The sequence below is a fragment of the Triturus cristatus genome, chromosome 12 (assembly GCF_964204655.1).
Source record: "Triturus cristatus chromosome 12, aTriCri1.1, whole genome shotgun sequence".
NCBI lineage: Eukaryota > Metazoa > Chordata > Amphibia > Caudata > Salamandridae > Triturus > Triturus cristatus.
Genome location: NC_140595.1, coordinates 193,840,458 through 193,864,887, shown reverse-complemented (window position 1 = coordinate 193,864,887; position 24,430 = coordinate 193,840,458). Strand labels below are relative to the sequence as shown.

The 24,430-nt window shown below is 46.2% G+C and overlaps 1 protein-coding gene across 1 annotated transcript in view; it reads right to left on the bottom strand.

Moving 5' to 3' along the window:
- Positions 1–24,430, bottom strand: part of HYDIN (HYDIN axonemal central pair apparatus protein) — a 2,467,744-nt gene that overhangs the window by 2,087,238 nt on the left and 356,076 nt on the right. Inside the window, exon 6 of the mRNA XM_085640020.1 lies at positions 12,786–12,985. Within this exon, the coding sequence (XP_085496146.1) occupies positions 12,786–12,985 (200 nt within the window). The remainder of the gene's footprint in view (positions 1–12,785; positions 12,986–24,430) is intronic.

Sequence of the window (24,430 nt, the reverse complement as noted above, 5' to 3'; positions counted from 1 at the left end):
TGTGAAGTTGACGACCTCGACTTCGAACGTTTTCGACCCCTTTTTTCTTTTCTTACTTTAGCCATGTACAGTTTGGCTTCAGGTTCCTTCAAGTCCTTCGGTTTCATCTTTCTACAGCAGGAACAGCCCTCGACGTCGTGATCTGGTGATAAACACCACAGACAGTCCTCATGGGGGTCCGTGATCGACATATGACCCCCGCACTCTTTACAAGGCTTGAAACCCGACTTCCTTGGAGCAGACATGGCAAAACCACAGAAGGAAATAAGGCAAAATACTAAGTATCTAGCAGAAAGTATGGAGAGTCCCAGAAAAACCGTTAGCATCGACAGCACGGAAAAAAGGGAACTGACGTAATCACGCCAACGTGGCCCTCTTATGGCTCCAGGGACGTCATGCGGAGCTGCGTGTGGAGCCATAGCATTGTGACGACCTCGTCGGTGTGGAGAGCTAGGAAAAAGTTCAGCGGAATGCTGGAGCAGGGGATATTAATAAGGGGAGGAATCCACAGACAGATGTATCCATCAGAAGCCTTTTTTCCTATTGGCTCCATTTGTCTTCTGTGTTTACTATATTGCCTTGTACTGTATTTACTTGTATTGCCTTACCTTATTCTTTGCCTTTTTCTGTAACCTTCATTTCACTCTTTTCTGCCGCTGCTGTCCCCGCAGCCCCTCCCCCTCCCACATGTTCCTGCTCCCGCCTCCCAGCTGCTCTCCCTCACCCGACCCCTACTTAATGGCAGCTGCTGCGCGACAGGGTGAGCAAGACCTCTGACTCCTGGTCAGGATACTGCTCTCCTCTCGCGCAGCTCCACCAAAGAGTGTCTGACCGCAGTGCTGCTTAGGTTTGTGTTCGAGGCTTGCTGCCTTCTGTTCAGGCTCTGCCCTCCCCTCTGCTCTTGTGCCCATTCTTCACTTCTTCACGTTCTTCACTTGTTTCCCAGTTGCCTTTTATCCTTTTTTCTTTTTGGCTCCCTTTGCCTTCTGTGTTTACTGTATTGCCGTGCCTTGTACTTTATTTAGTTGTATTGCCTCGCCTTATTCTGTACCTTCATTTCACTCTTTTCCGTTGTTGCTGCCCCCACAGCTCCTCTCCCTCCCACAAGTTCCCACTCCCACCTGATCTCCCTCCCCCTACTTAATGGCCACCGCTGTGCGGCCGCGCCGCTGGTGCGCCAAAGGCAAGCCCACCTGTGCCTGTCCGCGACCCGACAGCAACCAGCGTCAGGAACCCTGGACCTCTGACCCACCAGTGCTACAGCTCCTCGACCCTCCACGCACTCAACACAGGCCAGAACAACAACTGCAAGTGCTTTTCACCAATCGACATCCACGGACCCTTCACCTGCCGCCACTCCTTCACCATCGCCGAGACCCAGGACCCACGGCAACCCTCCTGGCACAACACCACCGCACCCAAAACCCTGCAATGCATCCTCCTCAACATCCGCTGCCTCCACCGACACGCCGCAGAAATCTGGGTCCTCCTCGACAGCACCAGCCCCAACGTCGCCTTCCTCACAGAAACCTGGACGGTGCCGACCCGGGACTAGACATCGTGATCGCCATCCCCGAAAGATACAAGTTCACCTGGAGGACCGCCCCGAACTCCCCAACCACCCCAGAGGAGGCATCGCCCACAAATCCTACCTCTGACTGAGCACCCACACTGACAAGCCCACAAACCTGATGGAACACCTACACTTCAAGATACAGACCAACCCTACTACCACCCTCTGGGGCACCCTCATCTACAGACCCCCCGCACCTTTCACCGACATCATCAACCCGCAAGCCATCCCCTCCACCGAGTACACCTTGCTGATAAACCTCAACAACGTCCAAGACCACAACTCCACCTCCCTCCTAGACAACCTCCTTAACATCGGACTCAAACAGATCATACCAGAACCCACGCACTCAGCAGGACACATTCACAACCCCATCTTCACAGCAGGAAACTCCATCACCTTCAGCCACACCTCCGAACTCCCATGGACAGACCATCATTGCAACCACTTCACCTTCAAAACAACCATCACCTGCAAACCTCCACACCAGCTCCCATGCAGAAACTGGAACAAGATGTCCGACGACCAACTCACCGCCTCCCTCAGCAGCTCCACTCCAACCACCACGGACGGTGACTCAAACACCGATGCCCGAACCCTGCACAAATGGATCACTGACTGCACCAATACCATCGCCCCCTGCCAGAAAACCACCAACACACACACCAAGAGAGCTATCTGGTTCTCCACCGAACTCTGAGAATCTCGATGAACCTGCAGACGCCTCGAAAAGAGCTGGAAAAACTCCAAAACAAAAATACCCTATGACAACTTCAAAGCTGCCACCACCGCCCAACACCAGCTCATCAGAAACACAAGGAAGAAAGCACTCCAGGACAGAATCTCCACCCACGCGCACAACAGCAAGGAACTTTTCAGCATCATCAAAGAGTTTGCCCAACCCAACAGTGAGACTACAGACATACCCCTGAGGTTCTCTAATTCTCGAGTCTGACTCCATTTTGTTCTGTGCCACCATTTTGTGTTGCCCTCATGTAGGCCTGTGAAGGTAGCCTGGCGAATAAAGTGGCCTGGCCTTCTTAGTTCATGTATACATTAACTAGGTTTCTTTTTGACTCTGAAATGAACTGTAAGAAACTGACCTCTGCACCTGAAACTGACCCCGCAAAGCCAATTTCCCTGATCGATCTTTGTCTGAGATTGCCAATCAATGTTCAGGACATCGTTAACTTTTAGTTTCCTTGCACATGCCTTATCTTGTTCAGCATCTGTTACAGTTTTTTTTTAATGTTTCTTCATTACATGGGTTATGCTTTCAATTATAGGTTTGTCCGGCTTGTGGAGATTGAATTTGGGACATTCCTAATAATTAACTTTTGGGTTGGGATACTGTAAATTGAGTTTTTGTTATGCGACACTTTGTTTGAAAATGTACCTTATTGGCTAGAATTTTGTGCAGTGGGTGTACATTTATAATGTGAATATTGGGTATAAAAGGAGACGTCTCGCCTTAGTAAAATGAGCAGTCTCCTGAGAATTTACACCATGATGTATTTCTAGGATCACTGTTACTAGCTGCAGCTAATAAACTTGGTCTCTGATGCCATCCAGAAGTATTCCGTGTCTCTGTAAACCAAGACAGGTGAACTCGAAGATCTTAGGCGTGCCCCTGACGCCGCTGGGTTAAACCCCGGTTCTTCAACTGGCGCCCAACGTGGGGCAACTTCAGCGGTACTGGTCCAAGCCCGAAGATTGTGAGGAGTCCCGTGAGGAAATTCTGGAGGACGGCCGCCACTTCATCGACCCCTGCATGTCGACGTGGACCGAAGGTTTTTTCTGCGAGGCTTCCCCTTTCCGACGGCTGCGAAGGACTGCTGCCCTGACTGTCGCCCTGTCTTGGACCCTCTTGTGATGATTTGTAAGGCGAGACGTTAGACGGTCTTCTGGTGGCGTGACAGACATTTTGGTTAAGTATAAGTGGGTCGCTCCCACGACTTTGTTTTGTTTCTTGGTTTTGATTCGGCCATTGCAATAGTCGAACCCGGGGGGTTCGTATATTTGCGACTGTATCATTTTTGATAACCCCTTGAAGTTTGAAGCAAGACTAGTGAGCTAAAAGATGCCTGGTTTTAGCAAATTTAGGAAATGGTTTTGTTGTAGTTGTAATAGGGATTCCCGATTGGAGGACTCGTGTCCGATACCTCCGGTTGGAACTCCAACTTATGAGCTCTATTCAAAGCATGGTGTAGGTCCCATTACCTTTAATGAAGTATGGGTCCGTTATACAAGGAAAGATGGTGTTTTACGATGGCCTTAACATGGTAGTTTTGAATCAGATGTTTTAGATAACCTAGAAGTTGCGCTATTTAAGAAGAAAGCCCGGCCGACGATGTTTGACTCTTTCCGCCTTTGGCGTAAGGAAGCCAAACAGCGAGAAATTAAGCAAGCTAAGAGAGATAAGAAGGAAAGGAATATATCGGTAATGCAAGCTGCTAGGCAGTTTAAGGAAGATGAAGAAGATCGTGCGATTGAAGTGTCAGATAGACAACATTGCATGGCCATTGACAAATGTTACCCGGCTTTGCCACCTCCCCTTTCAAATGTGACTATAGACCCTGAAAAGGATCCTTTGATGTCACATTTACTGAGATTACCACCCCCTTATGTGCAGGGTGCTACTGCACCTCCGTTACCTCCAATTGTTGCACCCCTTGTTGTCGTTCAACCCCCTGTTGTTGTTCAGCCACCCGTTGCTTCACAGGTGGTTCTTCCTCCCCCGGCGCAGCCCCCTCCAGGGCCGCCAGCCTTGCCACCAGCCTTGCCTCAAACTCCTTTGCCTTACACTCCTTTATCTTCGACTTCTCTTATTTCTGTCCCTACGTCTCTGTCACCTCAAAACACTTTGTCTCCTGTCCTCATGTCAACTTCTTCTCCTTCTGCTCGGCAACGAATGACTGAGACTGTCACTAGTCTTTTGTCTCCTTTCTTTGGGTCACTGAATATGACGCCTGTTTCTGAACGTAAGCAGAGACGTAGTCACCTCCCTGGTCCCGAAGAACGGGCAGTGTTAGATCTCCTTGCTCGTAGATGGGTTTCGAATACCTCCAAGTACAGTCCACAAGTGGTTATGGATATCTTCCTACAGTGGGAGGCACCAAAACAAAGGTATGTTTTTGATGTCATGTGTACCTTCCTTCGTCAGGAGTGGGAAGATAATGAGTTGGGTTCAATTCCACTGGAATTGCTTAATGTTCAGTCTGAATTTGCTAAAGGGACGATAGTGGGTTCCGATGTTGAGGAAGCGGTAGAGACACTACTCACTTTTAGGTCTAGACTTCCACCTCAGTCATTGTTCGAACCTGACCCTTCTATTAGGAGAAAAGTGAAGCAGTATCCTATGAGAGAGGTTCCCCCTGTATGGAGAGAGGCAGTTGTGGCTGATGCCGCTCATGGTATTGCGGCTGCGCCGGCTCATTTTCAGCGAGTGTGGGTGCATGTCCCTTGGAAGAGAGCTGAGGTTCTGGCTCTTAAGCAGACTTTGCCTGACCCCCGTAAAAATCCTGCTGGTTATTATAAGGAGTTGTCTCAGACAGTTGATGCATGTGCTATGAATTTAGCTGACATAGATATGTTGATGGGTAATGTAGTTCCTCAACCCTTGTGGGCGAAGATCCGTCACGAGGATCACGCGAGTTAGGAGATACGTGGGTTAATATTACTGCTGCAGATGGTCGGCAGGTAGGAGGTGCCAAACCTGAACCCTTAGTTGCAGAACTACCTGGTAGGATTATTAATTTAATGAAAACTATGATGCCTCCTCTGCGGGTGAATTGGGACAAGTTAGCAGCATGCAAACAAAAGAAAGACGAGAGTGTGTCTGATTTCTTCACTAGGTTTGAGGAAACATTCATTGATCATAGTGGTCAGGATATGAGTACAGAAGATGGTCAGAGGTTGTTTGTAGATAAGTTTGTTTTTAATTTACTTCCTAAACTTTCTAATAAGTTAAAGGACTCTGAGAGTTAATGGGCTGTTTCTTCTTCAGCTCAGATATTGGCTACTGCACAATACTATGATAATAGAGATAAAGATGAGAAGGATAAAGTAGAGAAGAAGACTAGAGAATTAAAAACGAAAGTTCTTCTGCAGCAGGCTTATCCGCCTCGCCCTAATCAGCGTCAGTTTCAGCAACCTTCCCAGTTTCAGCAACCCCCACAGTTTCAGAAACTGTTGCAGGTCCTGCCAGATGGGTTGTGGAAGGAGGAATGTGTGAAGATACAACAGAAAGTGTGAAGATGATTCAGGCAGAAGCTACTGAGAAAGAATTGAGTATGTGGAGAGAGAGTACGGGAATGTTGGATTCAACAAGCTGTTGGGTTGAGTTGTCAGAGCACCAGCGATGGTTTTTGCCGGATGCTTATGTGCTTCCGGTGGTTACTATGGCTCATGGGTTGGCTCACATTCGTTCAAAAGGGATATGTAAGTTGTTGGCTCCGGTATGGCAGAATGGTGGAATTCCTAAGTGTGCTGAGAATTTGGTTAAACACTGCATGATTTGCTTGATGCATAATCCTGGAAAGGGAACCCCAACTCCAGCGGGTCATTTTGCTCCTCCAACGTATCCGTTCGAGGTGCTGCAGATAGACTATATTCATATGGAAAGATGCAATAACTTGAAGTATGTCCTTGTGGTTGTTTGTGCCTTTTCCAGATGGATAGAGGCCTACCCCGTAAAGGATAATACTGCCTTGTCTACAGCCAAGGTTTTGCTCAAAGAATTCTTTCCCAGATATGGCTTGCCGAGGATGGTATGGAGTGATAATGGAAGTGAATTCGTGGGTCAGATTATGAAGAAAGTATGTGCGGGTCTGGGTATTAATCAGAAATTCCACGCTGCGAATCACCCCCAGTCAGCAGGCCTGGTCGAGTGCTATAATGGCATTCTGAAGCTGAAGTTGGCCAAGGTTCAAGCGAGCTCTGGTCTTACATGGCCCGATGCCTTACCATTGGCACTTTTGTCCACGAGAACGACAGTACATTCTTGCGTGGGACTTAGCCCATACAAGATTGTTTTTGGACGCCCGGCGAATGTCTGGGGTGTGCCGAGGCCTAAGAAGTACAGTGATATCGAGTACCCTATGTTGGTTGACTACTTACATGATTTGACTGCTAAATTGCGTGTTCTTCACCAACAGGTCCATGACACTTTGCCTTCAGTTTCTGTAGACGCAGGCCACACAATTCAACCTGGCGACTGGGTTCTAACCAAGAATTTCCAGAGGTCAAAGAACTTGGAACCAAGATGGACCGGTCCATACCAAGTCCTGTTATCAACTCGGACTGCTATTAAGGTGTTCGGCAAGAAAAACTGGGTACATGGTACCCATTGTAAGAAGATACCTTTGCCCTTACCGTACGATAAGTGGGTCCGGGAAGGTGTTGCCGATTCCGAGAGTGAAAGGGTTCCGGAGTTTTGTACCTTTTAGCGATGCACATCTGGAATGGACTCAGTCAGAACGTGCGGATGATAAAGTCTTGCAAGAAGCTGTGCCGCCGTGTTTGAGACTTGATACTACGTACCCAGAGACACTCTTTCAGGATCAAACTGTGCCTGGTAAAGAACGCTACAACTTAAGGTCTAAAAAGGACAAATAAAATTTGAATTTTTGTGTGAATTACACTCTCCCAGACAAGAGACTATTTTTCTTTTTCTTTTTCGAACCACCATCCGGGTTCAGCTGCAGGGTCGCGGTATAAGAACTTAAGGGGTGGCCCGCGTATTGACGAAAGGTCTGCGGTTCTAGGGACGTCTAGGACGCCTGGACGCGCACTTGAGTGAAGAAGGAAAATTGCTGCGAGCAGCACGTTAGAGGATGGAGTCTGTTGTAACTGAAAGAGATGTTGAGAGAATTGATCTTAAGATAAGATTTTGTACATTGATACATAGCAAATGTTTTATAATATTGTACTTTTTGATGTTTTTAAGTATCACATTAGCTTGTGTGGGTTGGACTGTCTATGCTACACAACAGACATCTGCACCCACCTCCCAACCTATGCTTTCTTTCACTACTGTTTCTTTGCACTAGTTTTATACGTTGCCTGAACATGAACAGACAAGGAGATCAGAATTTGTCAACAACTCGTTTATACAGTTGTTGCATCAGCATCAGTTAGTAGTAAATACCACTAATTGTTGTGTTTGTGGTCTTATGCCTCATACGACAGATAAAGGTATGCCATATTTGGTTTTGCCTTTTTCTTTTAATGGGTCTGTGTGGGCTTTTCAGACCATGTTTATCTATGCAAATGAGGTACGCCCCTTACGTTCCCTTAAAGATAACTCGAGCAATAGTGCCTTAATAAGGGGAATAGTAGCTATGATCCGAGATATTGATGCATATAATGCTATCCCTAAGGATGAGGTGCAGGCTTACGTTGGTTGGAACGTGACTGGATATAGTACCAGTTTGACAGAGAAGGAGAGACGAAAAAGGTCTCCCCCTATTTGGATTGTACCCAACCGAGGCCACTTTTGTTTTCAAGGTAATGGTCGGAATCCGAAAGCTCAGCTAGGTAAGAGTGTGTGTGCTCAAACCAATGTCTATTCATTTCGGACTTCTCCACCGTTTGTGCCAGCTAAAGGCACATATTTTGTTTGTCATGACAGAGCCTACACATGGTTGCCACCTGATTTTTCAGGAAAGTGTTATGTGGCGTTTCTACTTCCCCCTACATACATACTGCTTCAGACTATCATAGAACGAGATATGGTAGAGGTGTCTTCAATAAGATAGATACCGCAGCACACGAAGTAGGAGATTTCTTCAAGGGCTTCTTGCCCTTTTGGGGTCCTATGATCAATAGTAGGCATATTCGACAGCTTGTCCACATGGTTGAAGCTACTATTAATGAGACAGCAGGTGCTCTTAGTAATGTTACAGCTGAGCTTCAAGCGGACCGTCTTATGACTTTGCAGAACCGTATGGTATTAGACATCATACTTGCAGATCGAGGAGGAGTATCTAAATTGATTGGATCCAGTTGCTGTGTTTACATACCAGATAATGCCCCTACAGTGTACCAAGCCATCTCTAGGTTGTATAAAATCTCTGAGTCTATCCATGTAGACGAAGGAGACTGGTCATTGACGGGATGGTTTTGGGGACTGCTGTCCAAATGGGGATGGAAGATTTTGACATTCCTTGGTATGGTTTTAACCATCCTTTTCTCTTGTTGTCTTTGCATCCAGTGTGGTCCCGCCATTTGTAGTCTTTGTGCTACTATGTGTGTTCAGAGACCTGTCCCGAGAGAAGTAGAGAATAATAAGATGATGCTACAGCAACACCTTGATGACCTAATGAATATCGACATAGACCTAGAGTCAGATTAACATGAGTCTTAGGTTATTGCCTACGTAATGGCAAAAGGAGGGTCTGAGGTTCTGTAATTCTCAAGTCTGACTACATTTTGTTCTGTGCCACCATTTTGTGTTGCCCTCACGTAGGCCTGTGAAGGTAGCCTGGCGAATAAAGTGGCCTGGCCTTCTTAGTTCATGTATACATTAACTAGGTTTCTTTTTGACTCTGAAATGAACTGTAAGAAACTGACCTCTGCACCTGAAACTGACCCCGCAAAGCCAATTTCCCTGATCGATCTTTGTCTGAGATTGCCAATCAATGTTCAGGACATCGTTAACTTTTAGTTTCCTTGCACATGCCTTATCTTGTTCAGCATCTGTTACTGTTTCTTTTTTTATGTTTCTTCATTACATGGGTTATGCTTTCAATTATAGGTTTGTCCGGCTTGTGGAGATTGAATTTGGGACATTCCTAATAATTAACTTTTGGGTTGGGATACTGTAAATTGAGTTTTTGTTATGTGACACTTTGTTTGAAAATGTACCTTATTGGCTAGAATTTTGTGCAGTGGGTGTACATTTATAATGTGAATATTGGGTATAAAAGGAGACGTCTCGCCTTAGTAAAATGAGCAGTCTCCTGAGAATTTACACTGTGATGTATTTCTAGGATCACTGTTACTAGCTGCAGCTAATAAACTTGGTCTCTGATGCCATCCACAAGTATTCCGTGTCTCTGTAAACCAAGACAGGTGAACTCGAAGATCTTAGGCGTGCCCCTGACGCCGCTGGGTTAAACCCCGGTTCTTCACACCCCCCCAAGGACCTCTGCAACAAACTCAGCTCCTACTTCCACCACAAAATCAAGACCCTCTAACGACAACTTCGACGACGAAAACCAATACGCGGAACCCCCCCACTCCCGACACCACACAGCCAACACTTGACAGCTGGACCACCCTCACCACCGAAGACACCCTGAAGACAATGAAGTCTATCCACTCCGGGGCCCCCACGGATGCCAGCCCCCATCACATCTACCACAGAGCTGCTGACATCATCACCCCTGAGCTTCGCCAAACCATCAACCGCTCCCTTGAGACCACCTCCTTTCACGATGACTGGAAACACGCAGAGATCAACCCTCTCCTGAAGAAACTCTGGGCGGACCCCACCGACCTCAAAAACTTCAGACCCATCTCTCTACTCCAGTTTCTGGCGAAAGTCATTGAAAAAGCCATCAACAGCCAGCTTGCCTCCTTCATTGAAGAAAACAACATCCTGGACACCTCCCAATCTGGTTTCAGGAAAAACCACAGCACCAAAACTGCCCTCCTCGCCGCAACAGATGACATCCACTCCCTCCTCGACAGAGGGGAGTCTGTGGCCCTCATCCTCCTGGACCTCTCCGCAGCCTTCGACTCAGTAAGATAAGGAAGAGGGGTGACTGGTCTCTGAACTCTACCTTGCATCCATGACCCCAAAACACACACATGATTGGAAAATCAAGGCGACATGGGAACATGACTTGGGCTACCCTCTATACGACAAGGAATGGTACTACTGCTGGTTGCAGACTAAATAGGTCTCACCTAATCATTGGCATAAACTTCTCCATTTCAAATTCTTACATAGAACCTACACCACTCCTAGTGGGTTGACTAAAGTAGACTCTACCAGATCTTCCTAATGTCCTACATGTAGCGCCCCAGTGGCAGACTTCTTCCACTGGTCGTGGACATGCCCATATGTATGCACATTCTGGACTGAAGTGTTTGACTGCCTTTCTGTTATAATCGAGACGAAAACTGAGCCAGATATGCTTTTGGGGTATGTAGCAGACATCCCGAAGAGTACTCGTAGATTCACTGCCATAGCTTTGCTGTTAGCTAAAAGAGATAGCATTGCACTGGAATAGTGGTGCCCGTCCCACTGTGAAAGCCTGACTAACTAGTATGAGCTACTGTGACACAACGAGCAATGTCTACGTGATGCTGCAAACTCCTTCTGCCAAACTGAACGATATCTGGCAATCTCTCTGGGACTACTTGTGATCTATTGAATCAGGCGTTCAGAGCTGAATCATTAGACTGCTCTCCCTGAACACTATGCATTCAGGGGCGTAACAAAGGCCCCCGCAGACCCCACAGTGAGGGGAGGCCCAAACTCCAGGGGGCCCCCACAGCAAAGTATGCTGGCCTGAGACCTCCTGAGTGAGCTGGAAGGGGGGCCCTCCATGTACTTTAGAGGGTGGCCCCCTTGAGTTTCGTTAAGCCACTGGATGCATTATGTTCCTCATGGCCAAAACCCATATCCTGGGCTCTCATTGTATTTCTTTACAAAAGACGCCACCTTCCCTGCCTGATAGGTTTCGATTCATGCATCATCCTGGAGCCTGAATTTTTAGTGCCCCTTCCCTATAACCCTGATGTCCTAGCAACTGCTTTGCAATGCCCCACTTTGTGGGTTGTGGTGTTTATGACTGTCCTGTTCTACTAAAATTATAAATACAGTAGAAAAAAAGGAATTACCAAATTGAAAATCTTTTGCTCCAATGGTTTGTGCGAGTGGGTGTCTAACACCTGCATCCTGCGAGATGTTATGTAACAAAATACCTGTCTGCAGCCTGTAAGGCACTGTGACACTAATCCACTGTTAAAAGCCTATCTGCCTTGACAAATTATTTCACAATAAACGATTAGTGAGTGCTATGGCATTATACATAGTTTTTCAAAGTAAACCAATCAAGCCTAAAGCTTTTATCATTGACTTGTCACCAACTTTCCCACAAGGTAAACATTACACATAAAATCATAATAGTACAAATGTATTTATAATTAAAGTTGGCAAAACAAAATACTGTCTCGCTTAAGAAGGCCTAACAAGGATTCTCCCAGTGCACATCTTCTATCCCCACAGGTTGTCAGAGGAGGGTGCCCAATACCAAAAACCTTGCCTAATATGATAATCTGCGAGACGCCACTGAACAAAACACCTCACTGCATGCTTTAGTACAAAATACTAACACTATACCCTGTTGTACCGACTTAAAATATACTTTTCACCATAAATATTTCCAGTCTACTGCCCTTATCCTAACTTTCCACAATAAACTGATCAAGCCTATAGCTTTGAACAGTGGCTTGCCACCATAACCAACTCAGTCTTGGTGTATAGAGAATGAGCAAAAGAAGTGAACTTGACACACTCTTTCAGTGGAAGTACACTACCTCTTCCCAATTAAATGCTGCACTCAAGGAAACCAACGTGTAGGTCCAGTCTAAGCGCCTCTCTCAGTAGTACCTTAGAAGGCTTCTTTTCTGTTGATCACAAAAGGTCAGGTGAAACCTGCACTGTCTAGCCAGGTCTAAAAACAAGCAACCAGAATCACCAACATACATTTAGTTGCTGAGGATCAAATCTGAGGAGATGGCACCTCTACTCAGTTTTGTCCACACTGTCACCCAAACTAGATTGTTTTCCTGGACGTCCTGCCTCTTTGTTTTTTGTTCACACTAACTTTTGACGCTCGTAATTTGCCTGAGGCATTTCCCCTCTCTAGCTCATCTCCTTCGACTACATCTCCATCACTTTTCATTACAGCTTTGACTGAGCTATACATGTTTAGTCCTCACTGGTCTACACTCGTTTTGCTGATGCTTGAACTGCTTGTCCGTGACCCCTTTATACCGCAAGGTATTTTGTTCACGTTTTCAATTCTGTCACTGTTAAGATTCCTGCCATGTATAGGAGGCCCCCCGTACTGTTATGATCACTTTCCACCATGATACCTCGAGAACGCTTCTTATACTTTCAATATTAGCCGAGAGTTACTAATAAATAAGTAGTAGACTCCTTTTCTTGGACACTACAACATGGAGTATTGGATACCTGGGAACGTCGAGCTCGAACCGTGCTTCGCGTTTGCCAATGTTGCGTATGAGCAGGGTCTTCTGGGAGTTGTATTTCACTGGGCAAGTGGAGAAGTTCAGCTCGTCAGGGAAGTCCAGAATTGCCCGGGCTCCAATTGCTCGGATGGGTACCACAAACATCTCCCTTTCTGTGATGCATGTCAGTTCGTGGAAGTAATCCTGAGGAGAAAATACATAAGCAACATGTCAGGTCGAGTCTATTGTGTTTTTTCTTTTTAAACAAAGTTTCTAAAAGAAGAACACATTTTTTTGTTTGTAGTGGATGCAGAGTGCATATGCTTGGTTGGGAATAGAAGGGCAAGTGGAACACAGAATAAGACTGAAAGCTCTGTTGATTAATCTTTTGTTAACAGTTAAAATGGTATTGAGCAGATGCACAGCTTCTGATGAGAAGCACAGAATGTACAGAACTGAAAAGTAAAGCCCCATTTACAACCCACAAGCCCAAGCGCACATTGAGGTCAGTGTCTCTCTATCAATTGGCTTATGGAGGCTTCAAATAGAGATGGCAGGTGGCTGTTCAATTGCAAGGCTGAGTACTAAGAGAGGAAACTCCCTGTCTCTGGATGCCATAATCATAGTGTACTGCAAGACTGAGTTAGATTCAAAATGAACCTCTTCCAAATAGCCTCTCAGCTGTCAGGTTTTAGATTACGCCTGCCTGCATCTGCCGGCACTCTGTAGCCATCATCCGACGGATTTACAATACCCACATGACACAGCAGAACGAACACTGATGTCCTCCAGTGATGACACAGAACTGCAGGTCGCTGAAAGAGATGGCCTTTATAATCCAGATGTTGTGGACAGAAATATATGACTTTCATTCATTCTGCTCCTTCAGAATATATCGATTTTCTCTGAATCACAGAGGGTACAAATCACACAAACAAACAGCTGTGCCAATAAAATATTACAACCAATGCTCCTGCAATGTCGCATCCTCCTTTACCTCCTCCAAGGGAGCTAGGTAAAATGGGACTCATTGTAAACATCCTTCATTGAGTGTTTGGAAATTTGCTGACTCAGCAAGTCACATGAGCATGTTGGGTTAGCAGACTCCGATGGGTCTGGATGAGGGACTAGTGGGATTATAGGGAAAAGCCAGATCTCCATCAGTGAACATGAAACTCCAGAGTTGGAGACAGGGCACTTTCTGGGGGCCATTTAGGACTTGGAAATAGTGAATGGCAATGGCGAGGAGGAGGAAAATGGGCTCTTTGGTTAAAAGCCAATTATAAATTCACTGAGTTATGTTTCTGGCTCAAACAAGAAAAAACACTGAACTTTACCATTTCTGGTTATCAATACACAACACATGGCATAACTTGCACCACCCACATTATTGTTCTCTTGATCAATCTTTTTGTTTGTATGCCATTGGAAAATTAGTGTTTTGAGCCCTGCGTTGGCGCAAGTTCTGTGCGTTGAAAACCATAACTCCATTTTTAACTGTGTTATTTTCAGTGAATTTAATTGTTTATATTAAGTTGTACTTAATTTCTTTTGAGTCTGGCGCCTTAGACCACTCGGCCATCCTGACAGCCCTAAGTTGTACTTAATTTCAACCCTGCTGCACATGGCCTTTGGACCAGGCCTTGCACTCAAACCCTCTGCCATCAGTCATGCCATGCTGAGCATTTGGCCTTGCACAGTGGGATTTGAGGGCAGGATTTGGTCTAACAACTTCCAACCTGCAGTGTGCACTAAGTTAGGCCTTGCTCGGGAGGAGTCGGGCACAGAGAAAAAGTCCAACCCCCTCAGATACTCATTATAGTGTTAAGCATTGCATGTGCTTTTTTTTGTTCTTTTTTTTTTACAGTGCCTGAAACTCGCACATCAAAAATGATCCGTTAGTCACTCCTAAAATGTCGGTTAATTCTGGTACATAAAAAGCGAACTTTTTGCAATTTCTTTTTTACTCTGTTTTGTCTGTTGTGGGCTTTGAGTTTTCCATTCCTGTGCGTATCTCTGCCAACTCCCCCCCCCCCTGGGGTTGGTCACCATGGCTGCAGAAATTTCTTTCTGCAGCGTTCTACTCACGAGAAGGTGCAGACTCCCACCATTCAAGATGGCGGGCAAAAAAATTCTGAGTCCTTATTCCAGTCAATATAATTTCTTTAAGAATTCATAATGTAATTGCCAGTTATGAATGTAATGTTAATTTGATATAGCGTACAAATCACCCTAATGGGGTATCTCGGCACTGAGAACAGGCACAGCGGCAGGAACAGAGAGCAGAATTAATTAATTCAGCAGAGACGTTTTAAGGCATGAGCAAGTGAGCCCCGGCCACTTTCATGGGGCCCCCTGATCGAGCCAGCCGTGTTCTGTAGATAGTCTTGTCTTGATGACCTTGATTAATTCTTAAACAGATTGTTTTAAATACCAATTTCCTTTAATGTATTTTTTGTGTGAGTGATATATGGGAGCTTATTACCGACATCTTGCAGAAAAATGTTTGTTTTTCAAACCCATGCAACATATATAAAAAGGCCTTGTTTTAGAAGAAAGCAGGACCTCACAATTGAGAAATGGGAGGGGGTCACCATGATTATTTGCAATAATATTAGTGAGCTGTTGCTGCATTTTAATACCGAAAAAAAGTCATTATCTCTGAAAATTAGATGTAAACGGATTTATCATTTGTACCAGTGTGCCAGTGCAGTGGGCAAAGTGGGCATGGACGAGCTGAAACTGGATCATAAATTCAAAGTTTGTTTGAAAAGGGGGGCCCAAAATATGAAATCCTTAAGACGTCCTTGTGAGTCTTTAGGAATTTCTTGAATTTGGTGTAATCAATACATGCGCGGATCTGAAATGCAAATTATTCCAGTAAGTGGGGGCCAGATAAGAAAAAGATCTGGCTTCACACCTTGATCGACAGATGCGGGAATGGTAAGTGGCTCTTTATCCATTAATCGCAGATTCCTGCCTGGAAGATAGCAGGGGCGGCTAGTAACTTTTGAAAGTGGTGGCATTAAAGGTTGTCGACCAGTCTGATGAAGTGAGCAAAGCAGACAACTTCAACTGCCAATGAAGCAGTTATAGGGGGCTCTCTCCCGGGAAAAAAAATTAATAAAGGAGGGGAAAATGGTGCACTTTGCAGGAAATATTTTTTATGTAGAATTTGGCTAAAAAACAATATATTAAAAAGGAATTTCTAAAAGGGCACCCCTGAAATGTTTATAAACCTGAAGGAGTATTAGTAGGTCTGCTGTAATTATCACCATTGAAAAGATAGTACAAGGAATTCATCAGGCAAAAATGAGGACGCAGTTTGTACTGTCACATTGTAAGGCCTTAGAAAACACAGTCACACAGAGCAAGAAAGAAATGCTATTTATCAGATTCACTGCACCTTACATTAGAGACCGTCAAACTTCAGCGACAGGCTATTATAATGTGTGCTTTGTGGTATAGCTTTTGAAATAGAAGTGTGAGAATTCTTGAATCCAATCGCCACAATTTTATTACTGCTTTTTGAAGCGCATTGTAGTGCTGCATGGAAGCGCTACAAGTGCGACTAATGTGCCTTACATCACTACTCCTCAAAACAACATTCATTTTGTTCCCATGCAATTAGAGACTCGCCGATGCAATAGGCAAACTCCCCAGTTCAGTAAATGGATAGAACAGTGAGGTTTGCCTCATATTCATGAATCCATATCCAAATTTGTACATATTTTCACAAATTGGAATAAAACTTTGGTACATTTTGAAATATTTATAGATGCCAGTTTAACGAGACTGTTAAACAACATAGAGCAACCTCGAAATGTACATAGCAAGAGATAGCAAAAAAAATGATAGCTACTGATAGGTAATTACATATAAATACCTAATAGAACCGCTGCCTAGAACCTCAGACCAGCATTAAAGAATTAAACAAACCAGGGCTAGCTTCTTTTTATATTCAAAATACTGCAGCCTGGAAAGTTCTTGCAAATGCATCAGGTGAAAAGGACGGAGCTGACCCGACGAGCATATTATGAAGTGACTAGCAGAAATATAAGTTACTGCCTTGAGGTTTTCAGGACTCTGTAAAGAACACATTCAACTATGCTTATAAGTGAGTCCTAGCTGCGCCACTTTGATGCGTTGTGTTATCTTGTAACTTTGTTTTCTTATCTCCATACACTGGAAGCTCTTCCAAAACAGATTATCCAAATAGGCTATTTAACCAGGGCCACATTTACAATGGCTTTTCTTCTCCGCAACCACATCTCTTGCAGAATCTCTTTTTCAAACTATCCTTCATGGGCACTCTTTTTAATGATCTATTATGCCTTCTTTTAGTACACACTCCTCTCTCTCCTTCCATGCCTTGATTAAACAAAACTGTACAGTGCCCAGATGGACAGTCTCCAGGCGCAGATCGCAGGAAAATAAAATAATATAGCGCATGCCTGCACATCTCTTTGAGGTCAGGGCTGATCATCAATATTGCTACTAAACATCTTGAATCATCCTATGTGTATTCATAAATTAACCTTTATTTTGATAAATGAACCTTTTTACACAGTAATGCACATTTATACGTTATCTCTTGATGGGACCTCGTATCTAAACAAACATCTAGGTTTTCTTCAACTTTATAGTAGTATGTGAGTGCATACTTTCTGCACATGAGGAACTTTATCTGATCATTAATCAACCTGTTCCTCTAGGTAATAAACCTACTTCCTAGACAAACGAGCTGACTGACGGATAGATAAAACCACTCACGTGGCTGAATGTACAGCAGAGCAAATGTATTTTAATGTGCCTACATCCATCAATAAACACGATTGATTGCATTGTAACCAACTCGCTGTTCTGATAATATCATTTTAAAAATAGAAACTCCCATTAGGGCAGCTGAATGTCTCATTGGGCCTGGATTGAGCACGCCTGCTCAGTGCACAGAAACGAACAGGCTGCTCTTTCACTGCAGCACTCTCACCTTCATACCTCCCGCAAAGTGTCGTCAGCCGTGCTACAGGAATACAGAGAGCATAACGCCAGGCAGGCTGGCAGAGACGCATGGCCAATCACTGTGTATTGAATTGTAATTGCATTTATACAGCGCTTACTACCCCAGACGAGGTGTGAAAGCGCTTTTTCGGCGAGTAGCACACTACTCCGGAACCCAAGAGGGATTAGTGGTGAATTAGTATATGAAAGTAATTTGAGTGGTGGATATGTTAGTCAATATTTGGATTGAGAAGGATAGTGGAGGGAAAGAGGTTTTAATTATATAGCACTTGTTACCCCTGATGGGGCGTTGAAGCGCTTTTTGTGCGAGTAGCACGCTACTTCGGAACCCAGAAAGTATTAGTGGTGAATTAGTATAGTGAAAATAGGAAAGTAATTTGAGTGGTGTATATGTTAGTCAGTTATTTGGATTGAGAAGGATAGTGGAGGGATAGAGAAGGGAAAAGGGTTTGCATTTATCCAGCGTTTGCAACCCCTGATGGGGGGTTTGAAGTGCTTTTTTCGGCGAGTAGCACGCTACTCTTGAACTTATACAGTGTGAATTAGTATAGTGAAATATGAAAGTAATTTGAGTGGTGGATATGTTAGTCAGTTATTTGGATTGACAAGGAGAGCGAAAGGGTAGAAGAGGTAAAGAACAAGTTACTTACCTTCGGTAACGCTTTTCTGGTGGATACAGTATCTGCCTGTGGATTCCTTACCTAATGAATATCCCCTGCGCCAGCATTCCACGGAATTTCTTCCTAGCTCTCCACGCCGACAAGGACGTCACAATGCTACGGCTCCACTCGCGAATCCGCATGACGTCACCGGAGCCATGAGAGAGCCTCGTCGGCGTGATGACATCAGTTCCACCCATTTTTCCGTGCCTCTGAGGCGAACAGGTGGACCGACAACAGATTCAAAGTATACACAGTACACAATATTCAAACAAATACACATAGTGCATAATCAAAAGGAAAGCTAAATAACTTGCCTTTCCTATAAATGTACCAGATAGAAAGAAGATACAATGTAAAACAACATGTCAAACAAAGCACCCTTTAAGGTGTACAAAGGTGGACAACAGGAAGGAGGGTGGTTCAGTGAGGAATCCACAGGTAGATACTGTATCCGCCAGAAAATGCGTTACCGAAGGTAAGTAACTTGTTCTTCTGATGGATACATCTGCCTGTGGATTCCTCACCTTATGAATAGATTCCCACAGCAGTCCCGATCCCGGAGGAGGGTGTCCACCCTTCTATACCAAAAAGTCCTGCAAGATAGAGCGATCAAAGTGGCCCTCCCTCTTCCTTTCGGAGTCCAAGCAATAATGCTTTGTGAAAGTGTGGAGGGAGGCCCAAGTCACTGCCTTACAAAAGTCCAGTACAGGAACATCTCTGGCTAAAGCAGAGGTGGAAGACTTGGCTCTAGTAGAATGTGCTCTAATACCCTAAGGCGGTTCCTTACCAGCAAGGGCGTAGCAGATCTTGATGCACAAGATGATCCATCTGGATAGAGTGCACTTGTGCACAGCCTTGTCTTTCGTGCGACCAACGTAGCCCACAAAGAGCTGATCGTCCATACACAAGTCCTTTGTCCTGTCCAAATAAAAGCTCACCGCTCTTTTAGGGTCCAGGCGGTGAAGTGCCTCCTCCTCCTTGGAAGGGCGAGGGGAGGATAAAATACAGGGAGAGTTATGGACTGCCCCAGATGAAAGGGAGTAACTACCTTAGGCAGAAAAGCAGCCCTGGTCCTGAGGACTATCCTTTCAGCATGTATAGCCCAAAACAGGGGTTTCGAACTAAGAGCTTGAAGTTCTCTCACCCTCCTTGCTGAGGTAATAGCCACCAGAAAGACTGTTTTAAAAGACAAAAGCCTCAAAGGACAGCTATGTAAGGGTTCAAACGGGGAACCCATCAAGAAAGTTAAAACAAGATTTAGATCCCATTGGGGCATAACAAAGGGAGGAGGCGGAAACCTATTGGTAAGGCCCTTTATAAATCTTAAAACAATAGGAGACTTAAATAAAGACGGCTGATCAGGCAGACACAGAAACGCCGATAAGGCCGACAAATAACCCTTAACCGTGGCCACAGCACAACCTTGCTGAGCCAAGGAAAGAGCAAACTGAAGAACATCCGACAAGTGGGCCTTTAAAGGATCAATGGATCTCTCTCCACACCATTTAACAAGCTTAGACCATCTATAGGAATAAATCGACTTAGTGGAGTGTCGCTTGGATGATAAGATAACATCCACCACATCCGGCGGGAGAGAGAAGGAACTCAGGTTGCCCCGTTCAATCTCCAGGCATGTAGGTGCAGGCTCTGGAGGTGGGGGTGTAGAACCTGCCGCAGCGACTGCGAGAGGAGGTCTGCCCTGAGATGGAGACGGAGCGGAGGGTGCAATAAGAGGTGAAGTAGATCTGTGTACCACACCCTTGTTGGCCAATCCGGGGCGATCGATATGACTTGGGCCCGGTCTTGGCGAATCTTCCGCAGAACCCGAGGAATCAAGGGTATGGGAGGAAACCCGTAAAGGAGTTGTGAGCTCCAACTCAACTGTAACGCGTCCCCCAAAGCACCCTGCATCGGATACTGGAGACTGCAGAATGACAGGCAGTGATCGTTCTCGTGAGTGGCAAACAGGTCCACCCGAGGAGTTCCCCACGTCCGAAAGACGTGACGAACCACCTCCGGATGAAGCCTCCACTCGTGGTCGGCGGAGAACTGCCGACTGAGACTGTCTGCACACACGTTCAGAACTCCGGCCAGATGATTGCCATCAGACAAATCTGTTGTTCCTGAACCCAGGACCAGAGACGCAGAACCTCTCTGCAGAGACAATGCAACCCCACTCCTCCCTGCTTGTTGATATACCACATCACGGTAGTGTTGTCCGTCAGGACTTGAACCGACTGACCGCGAAGGGAAGGGAGGAAGGCCTTGAGTGCCAAACGTATCGCCCGCAATTCCAAAAGGTTGATGTGAAGCAACCTTTTCTCTGGAGACCAAAGACCCTTGATCTCCAGATCCCCCAGATGTGCACCCCACCCTAAAGTGGATGCATCCGTTATCACTGTGGCCACCGATGGAGGTAGATGGAAGGGCTTTCCCTGAGACAGATTGGCCTCCACGCTCCATCAAGACAGATCCGCTGCAGCTTCTCTGGAGATCCTCACAGACTCCCTGAGATCTCCGTAGTGCTGATAGCACTGCCTGCGGAGGCACCACTGGAGCGCCCTCATGTGCCAGCATGCATGGTTGACCAACAGAATGCAGGAAGCAAACAGACCGAGCAGACGAAGGACCTTCAGGATTGGAACGACCGCTCCATTGTAAAACAAGGGAATAATTTCCTGTATGTCGAGAATCCTTTGAGGAGGTGGGAATGCTCGACAAACAGTAGTGTCCAGTACTGCCCCCTATGAACACGCGCTGAGAGGGCACCAGGTGAGACTTGGGCACGTTTATCGAGAAACCCAATTTGTACAATAGCTGGGTTGTAACTTGCAGATGATGAAGCACCTTCTCTGGCGACTCCGCTTTGATCAGCCAGTCATCCAGATAGGCGAAAACTGGAATCCCCGACCTTCTGAGATGGGCTGCCATCACCTTGGTGAAGACTCGAGGTGCAGTAGTAAGACCAAACGGAAGGACGGCAAACTGATAATGTTGCGACCCTATCGTCAAACGGAGATACTTCCTGTGTGACTTCAGGATGGGGATGTGGAAATACGCATCCTGCAAGTCGATGGACACCATCCAGTCCTCCTGTTGCAGCGCTTGAAGAACCTGCGCATGGGTGAGCATCTTGAACTTCTCCCGCTTCAGAAAAAGATTCAAGATCCCGAGGTCCAGGATTGGACGCAGCCTGCCATCCTTCTTAGGAATCAGGAAATACCGGGAATAGCATCCTGCTCTGGAACCACCTCTATCGCACCTTTTTTTAAATAATGTTAGGACCTCCTCCTGCAGGAGAAGAAGATGGTCCTCCGAGCAAGGAGGGTAATTCGGAGGAAATTCCCGAAAGGGAAGGGCGTACCCATTTTCTACAAGATCTAGAACCCAAAGGTCTGTAGTAACGGATTCCCAATCTTGTAGAAAATGGGTAAGCCGGCCCCCACAGGACCAGCATGATCCAGAATGGTGGATCTAGGGCTGCTTTGCAGTGGTGGGAGGGACGGAGGAAGAGGAGGAGGAGAGCTGCTGACCTCGATCACGACCTCTGATTCTGCCCCTGTAGCTTTTAAACAGGGTGTTCTGTTGCTGTTGTTGCTGTTGCTGCTGCTGCTGGGGCTGCCTGTAAGTACGAAAGGACGATCTTCCAAAGCCCCTGTACCTCCTAAAAGAACCCCTAGGTTGTGTCTGCAGACCCAGAGATTTGGCCGTGGCTTTGCTTTCTTTAAATCTTTCCAGTGCAGCATCAGCTTTTTTACCAAAAAGCCCATAGCCGTCAAAAGGCAAGTCCAGAAGAGTTGCCTGCACATCAGGGGAAAACTCAGATTACTTCAGCCACGCACTCCTCCTTGTGGCAACAGAAGAGCCCATGATTCTAGCGACAGAGTCCGCAGTATCCAGGCCGCTCTGGATAACTTGATGCGCAGCCGCCTGAGTGTCCGATAGCACCTCGTTAAAGTTCTGTCTATCCTCCTCTGACAATTTAGGGGCCAATTGTTCCGCTGAATCCATTAGAGCATGGATATATCGGCCCAAAAGACGGGTGGCATGTGTTGATTTTAAAGCCATACTGGCAGAGGAGAAGACTTTCTCGGCTGATTGGTCGAGTTTTTTAGCATCCCTTTTGCTAGGGACTTGGGGAAAGGCACCTGAAGATCTTTTAGAACAAGCAGCCTTAACCACCAGACTCTCCGGAGAAGGATGGGAAGTCAGAATGTCTGGGTCCCCTGGAGCCGCCCTATATCTTCTTACTACAGTTTTAGAGACCGCAGGAGCAGAGAAGGGCTTACGCAATACTTTCATGACCAGTTCAATAATGGCATCATTAAATGGAAGCAAGGGTTCCGATACAGAGGAGGGAGAATGTAAAACCTATGTGAGGATGTTCTGCTTAAACTCGGCAGATGGTAACTGCAGATCCAAAAGCTCAGCCGCTTTTTTAATAACTGAGTGGTAGGGAGCCACATCTTTTGAAGGAGCATCAGCCAGAGGAGTAATCTCCCACTCAGGTGACAAGTCCAGGCCACTAGCCTCTTTCAACTCCTCAAACAGATCATCAGACTCCATGAGCTCACCTTCTTCCATCTCCTCAACCTGGTACCTCTGTTCTTCTAGTACCCTTTGAGCTTCTCTCCTGGATCTGATTCTCACAACAGGAGTCGGCGGCGCCGTAACCGCATCCGTCGGCGCCGGCGTCAAACCCGGATCCAGAGGAGGAGCCGGATTTGAATGAGGTTGAGCCGGAGCCGGTGAAGATGGAAGCAGCATCGATGTCCTCGGCGCCGGGAAATGCCAAGACGGCGTCGCCGGGAAAAATGGCATAAAAGGAGCTTGAGGGTAAGCTTGAGGAACTCCCAAGTTGAAAGCCTTTGGACCCATGGGACCCGAAGGCGCTCCAGAGGGGTACATAGCTCTAGTAAAGACCCCATACATCGCATTTAAATAATGCGTTGGATCTTGACCCCGGCCTGGAAAGGGAGGATATGGCTCAGGCTGAGGCATAACCGGACTCGGGCCGATCGGCGCCGACGGTGGAGCCAGCGGAGCCGAAGACTCGTCCGGAGCCGGAACTTCTTCAACTGGAACCGGAGAAGGAGCCGGCATCGGAGAAGGAGCCGGAGAATACTCCGGTGAAGCCGCAGGCGAGGTCAGGCCAACAGGAGAGGCAGGAACAGAGACAGGAGAAGGCGACACAAAGTCCTTACGACGTCGAGAAGGTGAGGTCGATCTTGGAGCTGCATCCCTGTCCGAACAAAGTCCAGAACCATGCCTCTTCTTTTTCTTGTGCTTCTTGGACTTCGAAGCATGCCCCGACGTCGACTTCGACGCCGACCTCGACCTTGACCTCGATCTTGATCTTCTTCGACCTCTCTTCTCCTTTTTCATTCTGGCAATGAATAACTTGGACTCTCTTTCCTTCAAAGCTTTTGTACTCATCTTGCGGCAGCAAGAGCATCCTTCAACATCATGATCCGATGAAAGGCACCAGACACAGTCCTCGTGCGGATCCGTGATCGACATGTGCTTACCGCACTCCCTGCAAGGCTTGAACCCGGACTTCTTAGTCGACATTTTCCAACTGCAAATAAGAAGAAAGAGAGATACCAGCAGGAAAACAAAGTAACCAGTCAAAGCTACAGAGAGTCCCCGAAAACCGTTAGCGTCGAAGGCACGGAAAAAAGGGAACTGACGTCATGACGCCGACGAGGTCTTCTTATGGATCCAGTGACGTCAGCGAGCGGAGCTGTGCCTCTGTGATGTCGTCTTCGACCTCATCGGCGTGGAGTGCTACAAAAGTTTCCGAATGTTGCTGGTGCAGGGGATATTCACAAGGTGAGGAATCCACTGGCAGATGTATCCATCAGAAACTACTTTACTGAATACCTTTCTGATAAATGTCAGGTGCACAATTTGTCTATAGTTGGTGTGGCTGACATTTTCCAGTTTTGGAAGCATTGGGGAAGAT